The following is a 13568-nucleotide window of genomic DNA, read 5'->3' as shown; positions in this document are numbered from 1 at the left end:
GATTATATGCAGAAAATGCCTGTGCCACATCTCAGGAGCAGCTGAGAGTGCTGAGAGGTGACTGCTTCCTGACACAGAAGGGAGGTGGGGTATCTTCTATTGTGTGCTATATCAGAAGCCGTGTGAGAGTGCTGTGAGGGGAATGTCACCCAACACAGAAGGGAGGTAGGGTATTTTTCGTTGTTTCCTATCTCAGCATCAGTGTGGGAGTGCTGTGAGGTGTCTGTTTCCTGTCTCAGGATTAGTGTGGGAGTGCTGCTGGGTGACTTTTTCCTATCTCAGGATCAGTGTGGGAGTGCTGTGAGGTGTCTGTTTCCTATCTCAGGATCAGTGTGGGAGTGCTGTGAGGTGTCTTTTTCCTATCTCAGGATTAGTGTGGGAGTGCTGTGAGGTGTCTGTTTCCTATCTCAGGATTAGTGTGGGAGTGCTGGGAGGTGTCTGTTTCCTATCTCAGGATTAGTGTGGGAGTGCTGCTGGGTGACTTTTTCCTATCTCAGTATCAGTGTGGGAGTGCTGTGAGGTGTCTGTTTCCTATCTCAGGATCAGTGTGGGAGTGCTGTGAGGTGTCTGTTTCCTATCTCAGGATTAGTGTGGGAGTGCTGTGAGGTGTCTGTTTCCTATCTCAGGATTAGTGTGGGAGTGCTGGGAGGTGACTGTTTCCTATCTCAGGATTAGTGTGGGAGTGCTGGGAGGTGTCTGTTTCCTATCTCAGGATTAGTGTGGGAGTGCTGCTGGGTGACTTTTTCCTATCTCAGGATCAGTGTGGGAGTGCTGTGAGGTGTCTGTTTCCTATCTCAGGATTAGTGTGGGAGTGCTGCGAGGTGACTGTTTTCCATCTCAGGATCAGTGTGGGAGTGCTGTGAGGTGTCTGTTACCTATCTCAGGATTAGTGTGGGAGTGCTGCAAGGTAACTGTCTTTAGGCACAGAAGAGATGTGGCACATTTACAACTGTGTTGGAAAAAAAGCTTCCTTTCAAGAAAGACGGTGCACAAAAACTTGGGCACGATTTCCTCATTTTAAATTAAATTTACTGGACAACCCCTTTTACTAATTAAACAATGGGGCTTATTTACTAAGGGTCCCGCAGCCGCATTTCCGTCAGGTTTCCCGACTTTTTGGGGATCGCGCGGGGGATTGTGTCACATGCAATTGTTTTGCATCGCAATCGCGCCGGCTTTCACGCGACACAAATCGAGGGGCGGGCCGTCGGATGATCCTACGAATTCGGATTACGCGCGGGACAATGTGTGTCGCAAGTCATGCACTTACATGCACCAGGAGAAAGAAGGTGAACTAAGGTGGACCTGATCAGGGAAGCGACACATGCAGGGAATCGGGCGCACGATCTTCACGAATCGCGGCATATGGACATTCCGGCGGACAACGCACAGCGGGGATTGCGCAGGACAGGTTAATAAATGTGTCCCAATGTGTACAAAATATATTTATCAGCAGCAGCTTACATTCTCATTAACAATTTCCATACAGCAACAAATTGAATTCTAAAGCTATATAAATAAAGATTATTATTGTTATTATAACCTGATCAAACTGCGAAGACAACTTAAATGGTACAATAAAGCTATGAGCAGTGCAATTAAAGGTGAAGTTATTGTTTATATGTCACTTTAATAAATAACTATTTAATAATGATAACAATGCTGAATAAGAATCAGAATAACAATACAAGAATACATAATAATTCATATGAACAGGGATTGCAGTTTTAAGGTTTATTTATAGCAATCTGGACTAAAGATCCTCGGGTGACATTTGTACTTTGTGTCATTACTATTCTGCCAAAATATTTTTAACAATAATAAAAGGGGGGGGGGGGGTTGATGATAAGGAGAATATTTATCCACACTACAGATTTAAGGAAGAACAAAACAAATGTTTTACTATTTGCACTACAATGGTGATTTATACTTGAGCCATAGCAAGGAATGGTCGCTGGATCTTGCAAATCTGTTCTTTCTTGATCAATTTCTTAAAATAGGATTCTTCATCAGAGGCTGAAAAGAGGAGGACTGTACTGAAGTATGATTTCCCATTACTGAATCTTTTAGGAAAAAAAATATATGCACCGTACAAAAAAAAAATAGCTCACAGAATCTACAAAGCGTCATGCAAATGCAGTCTATCTGCTCCTCAATTAATCTGTGTCCTGTTCTACTACAAAAAATTAGCTTCATCCGGCTCTACCGTCATAGTCAAAAAGTTGGAAAAATAATACAAAAAAAACTATAAATGTTGTAAACGTGTAACCCCCATAGAAAATACATTAATTTACTTCCTCCCTTTAATGTCAAGTGTAACAGAGCGGGTGAAAAGTGCAGGGAAGTGTAGTGGAAAGTCCAGGCCATAAAGGTCACCCTCCACCCGTCCGGTTTTGACAACTGATTTAAAGGGCAGAGTTGAAGGACTGACTTTGGAGGCTGACAAAACACACTGCACGAATAAAGAAATGGGGTTACGGATCTGCCGTTCTATAATGTAACATAAGGATGCCCTCAGCTTTTCTGTGTAGTCACTTAGAAGTCAACGCTCTACAATCAAAATGTTCACGAATGTAATAACTACCGACACAGTGTAGAGATACAGTAACTGTCCCTGGTGCTGAACACAACAACTTATTCAGAAAGCTCATTGATACACAGAGAAATATATGTGATATTATTCAGAAAGCTGCATTATAAAGGATTGGTAAACCAGGAAGATTTTACTATTCCGTGCATTTGTCTTAATGATCAATAAGATTAGGCACAAAAACGCAATGAAAAAAAACACAAACAAATCCAAATATAGTTATAATTATTATCAAATGTACAGCTTTAACCTGAATGCTTTTGATAATACACTTCAAATAGTTAATGTTTCATATACTATGTTATCTCATTTATTTAAGCTCTATAATTTTTGTTTATAAATAGAACAAAATTTTTGCCTAAACGTTTTCTAAAGATATAGTTTTAGATTTGATTATTAAAGGAATTCTACCACCAGGATGAAGGACTGTAAACCAAGCACACTGATATACTGGTGTGTGCCCTCACTGGCAGGATCTGCTCTTCTTTTATCTTCTTATGCTTTGCATGTTAAAAAAAAAAAGCTTTGAAAAGTATGCAAATAAGCCTTAGGCGCTCCAGGCTCCGATAACACCTATGGAGCTTGGATCTCCTTAGGCTAATTTGCATAACTTTAAAAGCCTTTTTCAGATGATAGTAAACCTTGGGATGTGGTGTTAACCGCAAAGTTCTTGCGTGTTAAAACACCGGGGGGACAAGCACAAAAGAAGGGCGCTACCCTAGTGTGATATCTTACGATGCCTGATGAAAGCCCCAGTACGGGGCTGAAACGCGTCACAAGAATAAAGCTCTTCAATTGGAACCAGATTGTCTGGTATCTTTCACCGAACGAGCGCCTGTCCGCCCATCACTCACTCCACGGGATTCCGTATTCTATTTTGTAAAAACCAGGGAATAAGAAGAGTGGATAGTGGCAGAGAGGGCCCACACCAGTATGTCAGTGTGCTTGGTTTACAATTCTTCATCCTGGTGGTAGATGTCCTTTAAATGATTTTGTTGGGTGGCTTTGATAATTGTGTTCCAAAAGAAAAAAAACTGTAAAATATTGGTAATAAAAAATTAAATGATAAAAAATATAAAAATATAATACTATATGTAATATTACTATATAAATTCTACATTTTATAAAATAATGTATTAGAGTATTCTGATTCTACAGACAATCCCTGGGTTACATACAAGATAGGTTCTTGAGGTTTGTTCTGAATTTGTATTTCAGAACTGGTTTATTTTTTAATTGTAGCTACAGACAAATTTTTTTTTGTCCCAGTCACAATCGGATTTTCAAAATTTTATGCTGTCATGGGAACAAGGATTATCAATAAAACTTCATTACACACACATTAGAGCTGATCATTGCAGCCTGGGACTATAGTAATGTACCCAGAGATCTTCACCAGACTTCACCAACCCCTGTAACTAGGGGTTGTCTGTAAGTCGGGTGTCCTTAAGTAGGAGACCGCCTGTACTTAATTCCAAATCAATTTAATTGTTATTTATTTTTGCAATACAAATAAATTATTGGTCATTAATGCATTTTTTCTTTGACACTTATATATATTTCATATATAATCATTAACTTAGAGGGGTTGACCTGGATTTTAAATAATGTTACTTGCCTTCGAGGGGCTATATAAATACAATAAACTACTTTTACTCCCCTTTCTCTGATCTTCGGTTCAGACGTGCCGCCTGTCACTGCTGGGTCAACGTTGCCATCCCATCCAAAGCCGGGCAACTTTTACACCATGAATTTCAGGCAGTGGTCGGGACGGCACTGCTGGCCTCTGGGAACAAACACATGCCCGGCAGTGACAGGCAGAGCTGCCGCTAAACAGGAGCACCAGAGGAAGCGAGTGTATTCGGTTAATGATTTTATAGCCCCCCCAAGTCTTCTACTACATTTTTTTAAAATCTAAGACAACCTCTTAAACCTTAACACACTAACTTGCCTACTAAATGTTTCAAAGCCAAGTTTTTGTAAAAAAAAAACCCTTTAAATTATGAAAAAAAATATTAAAAACTATTTATATTATATATATAAAATATTACAATATTAGTTGTTTAATCCCAAAGCCTAAACCCTGTTATATATTTGCCAAAAACTGTCCCCTCCTTTTTCCTATAGCTCTTGATACAAAAAATTGGAAAAGACAGCAAAATAAAAGTAATAGCAAACGAATAGCAAAAAAAAAAGGGAAATATTTCATGTGGTCTAGAAAGAACTCACGCATCAATTTTATGGGTGGTAATTTGCCATGAAAAACATATTTGAATCAATTTCCACTAATTATGCAAATTCATGGTGACTGAAGTCTGAGCGCTCAGAACAAAAAAGTTCCACTCAGCAGATCCAGGGGCAGAACCCAAGGATGTCTGAAGAAAACTGGGACACACTCCGGCTTTAGGCTACACTAATGCTTTATAAATTGCAAGTGAATCTTAAAGACAGTATACTTTTAGATCTTGGCCACGTGAGGATAATCTAAATATCAAAGATGATCTAAAAATAAAAAAGAAGGAAACTTACCAGAATTGTGGTCACAACAACTGTCCTGTTTTCAATTGCTGAGGAATCATTTTTAAAAGACGGTTCATGTTGGAGCAAAACCAACTTATCCATATCATTCCAGTATCCAATCTGTAAAAAACAACAATTGCAAAAAATGTATAAAACACACAAATGCAATCACTTAAAGGGCTTGTACAGGTATTAAAAAACTAAATTTCTACTTTCTTTCAATAACGCCGGATGAAATGGGCTTTTATGTTGGCCCAATTTTATGGACTGCACAACTTGCACAGTGAAATCCTTCAATTAAACAGAAATATGATGCAAGGACTTCCATCTGTTGGCCAATTGGGAGTGTCAGGGTGGGGGACAATCAGGGGCATGAACACCGGTGGAGAAAACCGGTGGAGACTATCGCAGAAGACTCCACCAAATCAGACTTGGTATTAGGTCTGAACCTGTGGAGTTTGTGCCCATATTTACTAAGAGGCAAGAGCCTATTAGTAGATATGGGCCCTAGAGCCCCAGCTGGGAAAATTTTATCATTATCATTAAATATTTTGCTGTGTAAGTATGAACAGTATTTGTAAGCATGTTTGGATATTGTAAGAGATGTAAAAAGGTGTAAATCTCTAGTGTTATATAATATCATGAAATTAACCAAGAATCGAATAGGTAAAATATAACAAAGACATCGATTTAAGCATTTTTTAAAGGATGACCTCTACTATATGCTCTACTTCAGGGGTCTCAAACTCAATTTACCTGGGGGCCGCTGGAGGTAGATTCTGGGTAAGGCTGGGCCGCATCAAGTTTTCCACACAAAATGCGCTTACAAAATATCATTATTCAGATTCAAATGTCACGGCGTCTCCCAGTGCAAGGAAAGCCCCAAGCTGGGAGACGTGTTTTCTCTATGAACGCGTCCTGTGTACCGAGGGGTCCCAAGCTCCTACCGCACTGAGCCCAGTCAGGGACACTCCATCCCCCCCCCCCCCCACCCGGTACTTGCCTCCCCGTGTCCCTCCCATCGAAGAAGATGAAGTCGCCGCTCTGACCTGCACCAAGTGCGTTCAGAGCGGTGACTTCATCTTCTTCAAGTACCGGAGGGAAGGGGATTAACCGGTTACGGGCCCTTTCCTGTTTTTTCATGTCCATTTTTCACTCCCCACCTTCAAAAAACTATAACTTTTTTATTTTTACACGTAAAGAGCTGTGTGATGGATTGTTTTCTGCGTAACAAATTGCACTTCATAGTGATGGTATTAAATATTCCATGCCATGTACTCGGAAGCGGGAAAAAAATTCCAAATGCAATGAAAATGCATTTGCGCCATTTTCTTGTGGGCTTGGATATTACGTCTTTCACTGAGCGCCCCAAATGACATGTCTACTTTATTTTTTGGGTCGGTACGATTAAGGGGATACCAAATTTGTATAGGTTTTATAATGTTTTCATACATTTACAAAAATTAAAACCTACTGTACAAAAATATTTTTTTTTATTTTGCCAAATTCTGGCGCTAATAACTTTCATACTTTGGTGTACGGAGCTGTGGGTGCTGTCATTTTTTGCGAAATTTGATAATATGTTCAATGATATCATTTTTAGGACTGTACAACCTTTTGATCACTTTTTATAGATTTTTTTATATTTTTCAAAATGGCAAAAAAGTGCCATTTTCGAATTTGGGCGCTATTTTCCGTAACGGGGTTAAACGCACTGAAAAACCGTCATCATATTTTGATAGATCAGGAATTTTCGGACGCGTCGATACCTGATATGTTTATGATTTTTACTGTTTATTTATATTTATGTCAGTTCTAGGGAAAGGGGGGTGATTTGAAATTTTAGGTTTTTTTATTATTATTTTTTTTTTAAAAACTTTTTTTTATTTTTATTTATACTATTTTTCAGACTCCCTAGGGTACTTTAACCCTAGGTTGTCTGATCGATCCTATCATATACTGCCATACTACAGTATGGCAGTATATGGAGATTTTCCTCCTCATTCATTACAATGTGCTATCAGGGGTTAAAACGAAATAGCCTCGGGTCTTCGGAAGACCTGAGGCTACCATGGAGATGGATCTCCGCCCCCCGATGACGTCACGGGGAGCGGCGATCCCAGGTAAGATGGCGGCGCCCATGCGCCGCTATCTTTTTGAGGCTGCCGGCAGCTTTGTCGGCAGCCATCGCTGTGAAAGCACCCGCGATCGGTGCTAGCACCGATCGCGGGTGTTACCGGTGAGCCTGTGCTGCAATATGCAGAAAAGACTTACCGGCTATGGAGAGGGCTCAGCCCGTGAGCCCTCTCCATGCAGCGCGACCAGGTGGGGGCCGCAAAATATTGTCCCGCGGGCCCGCGAGTTGGCCCGCGGGCCGCGAGTTTGAGACCCCTGCTCTACTTAAAGGATTTGTCCAGGATATTGATAGTCTATACTTATGACAGGCTGCCAACTTTCGATGAGCACCTAACACCGATTAGCTGTTTGTCCCCTTATGAATACAGAGAATGCAGACAAGAGAAGATGGCTCTATGTTGTCTGTAGTGGCCAGGACCTGTCACTACAGCTTCCAAAGTTCCATTGTTTTGTCACTTCTAGCTTCCTTCTTTGTACTTACAGTATGTACAGTTTTATAGGTTGTTCAGTTGGTCCAGGTGCCCACCCCCTTTACTCTTTAGCTATTGATAGCCAGTCCTGGGGATATACCATTAATATTGATTCGACAACCCCCTAAAAGGACTGCTACCACCAGAAAACTCTGGCTCATTTGCATACAGTCGTTCATCCTGGTGATAGATGCCCTTTAAACTTTATTATTTAGATAAATAGAAAAAGCCTCAATGGTGACAAGTGTCAGTTTTTTGAGAGGTCAGTGGTCACCCAAGGCATTAAGACCCAAATGAATTGGTGAAACTGTCCACTTCTTTTGTCCAGGCAATACTTTTTACTGTATAACAGAAAAGGCTGAGGCCCAATTTGAGACATCTACATTTTTTTTCATCCAGACTAGCAAAACCTAATCCCTCATAATTTTCCTTTATTAAGCAGCTCCACCCAAAGCCATTTACTTGACATCTAGATGTATAGTCTACACTTAATTCCCATCATCCTCCTCTCAAATGGATTTCCTGTCATGGTACCCTGAATGATGAGAACTAGAGAAGCGATCGGGGTGAAGTTATTAGTTTAGGTCTGAGCAGAAGCTTCTAGGAGGAGCGGTTGAGCTGTCAGAGCCTTTTCTCTTCTTAATAAAAAAGTATCTGATGTTAAACATGAGGCTGGGGAATATGGATTGAGGCTTTATTCACATGAAGGTTTCATTACGATTTTGTACTTTTTTGTGTGGAATCGTTAGGTATTAGTATTGGAAAAGTTAATGCTAGGACAGTGCATCCAAACCAATACTGCCCGTTCTGACTCCCATCACTTCCACAGCCTTTCCAAAGCTCAACTTATATATAAACTGGTATTTTTAATATTTAAAGATTCATTAAGGACAGGTTCTGTTCAACAGGACTGGCGCATCGCATATGTTGTGCCAATTGTGCCAATCAAAAAGTGATTCTGGAAACTACAGACCTGTGAGTTTAACTTTAGTTGAGGGGAAAATATCTGATGGTTTTTTTTAGAGATGCTATCCTGGAGTATCTCACTGTACATGACCTTATAAACCAGCATCAGCATGGGTTCATGAGGGATCGGTCCTGTCAGACTAATCGGATCAGCTTCTATGAGAAGGTAAGTTCTAGACTGGACCTGGGGGAGGTTGCAGATGTTGTGTATCTGGACTTTTCAAAGGCATTTGATAAACTGCTGCATAAAAGGTTGGTACATAAAATGAGACTGCTGGGACTAGGGGAAAATCAATGTATTTGGGTTAGAATTTGGCTTAGTGATAGATAAAAGAGGGTCATCATTAATGACACATTGTCAGATTAGGTTAACTTACTAGTGGAGTGCCACAGGGGCAGTATTGTGGCTCCTTGTTTTAAATATTTTTATTAATGATATCAGAGAGGGTTTACACAGCAGAGTTTCAATATTTGCAGATGACACTAAACTCTGTAAAGTAATTAATCCAAAGTAGGATAGTAAAATACTACAGATGGATTTGTGGAAGCTAGATGAATGGGCAGAGAAATGACTGATAAGGTTTAATGTAGATACATGTAAGGTTATGCACTTGAATAGTGGAAAAAATTATCTTCTAAACAGTCAATTACTTGGTAAAACTTCAGTAGAAAAAGACTTGGGGTTATTCATGGATAGTAAACTTAATTTTCAGGCAGCTACTAATTAAGAACATAAAATGATGGGACGTAGGAAGAAAAGGATAGATTCTCATGATAGGGACATAGTTTTGCCATTATACAAATCACTGGTCAGACTTCACATGGAATATCTTCTATGCCTAGAGTAGAGGTGGTTCTACCATCACCATAGACAGGGGTAATCCTCTACACCTAGAGGAGAGGCAACACTACCATCACCATAGACAGGGGGCATCCTCTAAAACTAGAGGAGAAGTGGTTCTACCATTGTGATAGACAAGAGGCATCCTCAATACCTAGAGGAGAAGCAGTTCTACCATCACCATAGACAGGGGGCATCCTCTACACCTAGGGGGGGGACAAATCTACCATCACAATAGATAGGGGGCATCCTCTACAACTAGATGAGAGGTGGTTCTACCATTGAGATAGACAGGAGGCATTCTCCTCTTCTAGAGGAAAGTCAGTTTTACCATCACCATAGACAGGGGGCATCCTCTACACCTAGAGGAGAGGTGGTTCTACCATCACCATAGACAGGGGACATCCTCTACACCTAGAGGAGAGGAGGTTCTACCATCACCATAGACAGGGGGCATCCTCTACAACTAGAGGAGAGGAGGTTCTACCATCACCATAGACAGGGGACATCCTCTACACCTAGAGGAGAGGAGGTTCTACCATCCCCATAGACAGGGGGCATCCTGTACACCAGAAGGAGAAGCGGGTCTACAATGACCATAGACAGGGTGCATCCTCTACAGCTTTAGGAGAGGCAGTTCTACCATCACCATAGACGGGGATTTTTTACTGTAAGAGCAGTGAGACTATGGATGTCTCTGCCGCAGGAGGTTGTTATGGCAGATACTTTGTACATGTTCAAGAGAGGCCTGAATGCATTTCTTGGGGGTAAAAATATCCCAGGTTATTGGTTATAAGTTTGACTTGATGGACGTTAGTTTTTTCCAACCTTATATAATGGGGCAGATTTACTAAGGGCTTTGCGCCGTACTTTTGTTGGCCTGTGCACGTTATTCTAGGCTAAAACGGCTTGTACAGGTATTTAAGAAAAGTCTGTGCTGGGATTTTGGCGCACACGGTGCTTTTGTGGCACAGCTGTGCTGTCTTGAATGCGACTGAAATTAGGGGGCGTGCCGTCGTAGAGTCTGTTTCGGACCAGGCGCCATATTTAACTTTTACATTGTGTTGACCTATGTTACAGATGCAACACAAAAAAGATGGTGAACTCTTTCAGACCTGTGCGGGGACATTAATGATTTCTGGCGCACGTTCTGGTCACACCAAGCATAATACACGGAAAATGCACTTTTAGGGAACTGGACGTTTTTGTAAGTAAGTGTGCTCCATTGTGATACTATGATAACTTGTCATTTCATTCAATTAGTGATAACTGGACCCCTGTTTGTATGATTGGTGCAGGTCCCTTCCCAGACCCCACCTGTTAATCGTGCCAAACAATCGAACTTTGTACAACGCCTTTAAAAGAATTGTTTAAGAATTAATAACAAGCATCTTTTATTTTATTTACTTTATAAAAATATTTTTTATTATACAATTTGAATGAGGACCCCTTCAATAAGACCTATCAATTATTTAATACTTTAATTGATGCTATTCTATGATAAAGCCATATAGTCATTTGCAACCCGTATTTTTACAGGAGTTGGGAAGCTGCTCATAATTCAATTTAATTATTGAATATACCATGAGTAATTACGGTACATATATTACGGAGCGGGTATGGTGCATGGTGCATTGTGAATGGGACACCTGGAGAACTGCTACAGATTACAAGCCATCAGAGACCTCTGTGACAGATTCTATGCTGTGTCTTCATAACAACAGTTCAGCTCCTGTTCACACACAAGTCATCAGTATTCTGACATTTGACCTAATTTGTCCTTACTGCAATCAGCAGAAGCAGCATCTCCCCCGGGGCCCGTGGTCTCTCTGGAAAAGCACAGATTCATTCCGGGAAACCAAATTGGATATAAAGAAATGTTGAATATATTTGAAAAATGGAATGTAGAAGAAGCCTGACATTATATAAAGACATCAGAACATGTCACCTAGAAAGCTGCAAAGACCCCGGTTCTACAGATCACAATACAGATACCATACAATTGAAGGATAATCTAAGTTTTTGTAAGCTCTAAATATTTTGTTTTAACCAGAGCCATAGAACTGCCATATAATCTTGTCTATCAAGTGTCGGGAAGTAAGAGGTCACCTAATGGGAGCTTTGCCAATTAAAGGGGTATTTATATGAAGACAAGTTTCTTATATGTACTCAGGATAAAAAAATAACACATTCTCTAACTCACAGTTATTAACAAAAATACAGTATTTCACAGATATAATTCCAACCTGTCTCTATAAGTCCCACTGTAATTTCAGTTTCCCCTAGAAATGACCCTATAACTTCCGACTTGATGTCGTGGGGTGGCCATCTTGGATTCCTGTGTGACGGCCTGGAACTGAGATTTCCGTCTCTCTGCTCCCTGCACTCTAGCCCCGCCCCCAGGAGTTCAGGATGGAGCTCACACTAATACACAGACACTGACATCTTGCTGGCAACAGCATGAGGAGAACTACAAGCTTCAGACAGATAGGTTTTTTTTTATATGGGGAAGCACAGCAGATCTAGTGTGTTGTGGAATAGCAGAGATGTAGGAGAGCCTTGTCATTGTGTGTAATATGCATGTCATTGATCTCATCATCTCTGATCTGTCTCATCTCTCTTTCTATGTGTTAGATACTAGTACAATGTTCAGAAGCCAGATGAAATTGTATATAAACCTATACCCTGATATCTTACCACATTGTCAGCTCACAGAACTAGATGGATCATAATGGGGCACATTGAGTTCCGACACAGATCACCATCTTTTTAGTGGTGCAACTAGGTGCTTGGACTTGTGACACAATTTGAAAGTTAAATCTGCACCAAAAAAGGGTTGCATGCACCAAAATCCTAGCGCAGACACTTCTTAAATATCCGTGCAAGCCGTGTAATCCCAGAAAATCCCAGTAGAGTAAGACAAAAGTGAGCAACCCTTAGTAAATGAGCCTCAATGTGTCTGTATTTTTGCACTGACCAGCCTAGGGAGTGATAGCAGCTAAGACAGCAACAAGACTGAGTAAAATTGTGAAGTAAAGGGTTAAACATTATCTTTTTTGTGTTATCATCACTAGGGGATTTAAATTTGAGAATTTCCTTTAATGGGAAAACCCCTTTAAGGCCACCTTTTAGTGTACTGACAAGATGCAAAGACATTGAAACAGTTCTGTCTACAGTTGTGAATCTGTTCCTTCTGGAATAGATACACTGGCTTGGCTTTAATCCTACATCCTGTCATTAGGCTTCCTGAAAGTCATGCTTGATGGTAAGGGAGCTGCCTTACAAGAGGTATGGTTTTCCTTGTCCCATCTGGGAAAATGTATTAGTCTATTTAGTTACATACAGTAGACCCAGGTAATTTTGCAATAGGATATTTTCCCAAAAATTAAAATGCCTGCAAAGCGAAATTGTACATCTCTACTAGTGGCACTTAAAATGTAGAAAAAAAAAGGGTTTGTAGCAGTATTACGTTCCAATTGGCTAAATTTAAACTTTTCCATTTGTGAATACTATTTATTCCTCTTACAGCCTGCCCTCAGTGGACGCACACAAGCTCTGCTTACTATACAAAACGACCTGGAAATGTCAAATGACCAAGGTCATGGTAAGATTCTGTGTGATATTTTACTGCTGGAAGCCGATAATCCCCAGAAGAAAGAAGAGACGATTGAAATACATAAAACATAGCCCTCGGCACAATCTTGTCCTACAGCTCCATTTCCATAAGGGGATGTTTAAATGAAGACGTCCAAGACAAAGGTGTATTTCCTCCTGGCACCGTTAACGAGATATTCTTGGTCACATTTTGAGCTGCTGAATTATGCATTATGTAATTCAATGTGCAGATGTCTAAGACGACTAAGGAGGGAGCACATATGTTTTTGTGAATACTGCTTTCTCCAAGCAGCAGGAAAAAGTTAGAAACATATGGAATATCCTTGAGAAGTTACCTTGACCATAGCAATCACTGTCAGGTCTGCTGACAGTACCTGTATTAACTACGTGTTCCATGATGCATTGCCCTTCCGATATAAATATATATATA

General features: G+C 40.4%; 1 protein-coding gene across 7 annotated transcripts in view; it reads right to left on the bottom strand.

The window, feature by feature from the left end:
* Positions 1-13568, bottom strand: part of GRIA4 (glutamate ionotropic receptor AMPA type subunit 4) — a 238241-nt gene that overhangs the window by 55725 nt on the left and 168948 nt on the right. For 6 of the 7 annotated variants that reach the window (XR_011853022.1, XM_072134211.1, XM_072134212.1 and 3 more), the window contains exon 9: positions 5120-5230. Coding sequence is in view for 6 of the 7 variants with exons in the window: in XM_072134211.1 (XP_071990312.1) it covers positions 5120-5230 (111 nt within the window). In the remaining variant the exon portion in view is untranslated. Of the gene's footprint in view, positions 1-375; positions 2017-5119; positions 5231-13568 lie in introns of those variants that run through there. The other variant, XM_072134217.1, reaches the window with a different exon arrangement.

Source organism: Engystomops pustulosus, chromosome 2, assembly GCF_040894005.1.
Source record: "Engystomops pustulosus chromosome 2, aEngPut4.maternal, whole genome shotgun sequence".
Taxonomy (NCBI): Eukaryota; Metazoa; Chordata; class Amphibia; order Anura; family Leptodactylidae; genus Engystomops; species Engystomops pustulosus.
Note: the sequence above shows the minus strand (reverse complement) of the source record. Positions and strands in the feature narration are given on the sequence as shown.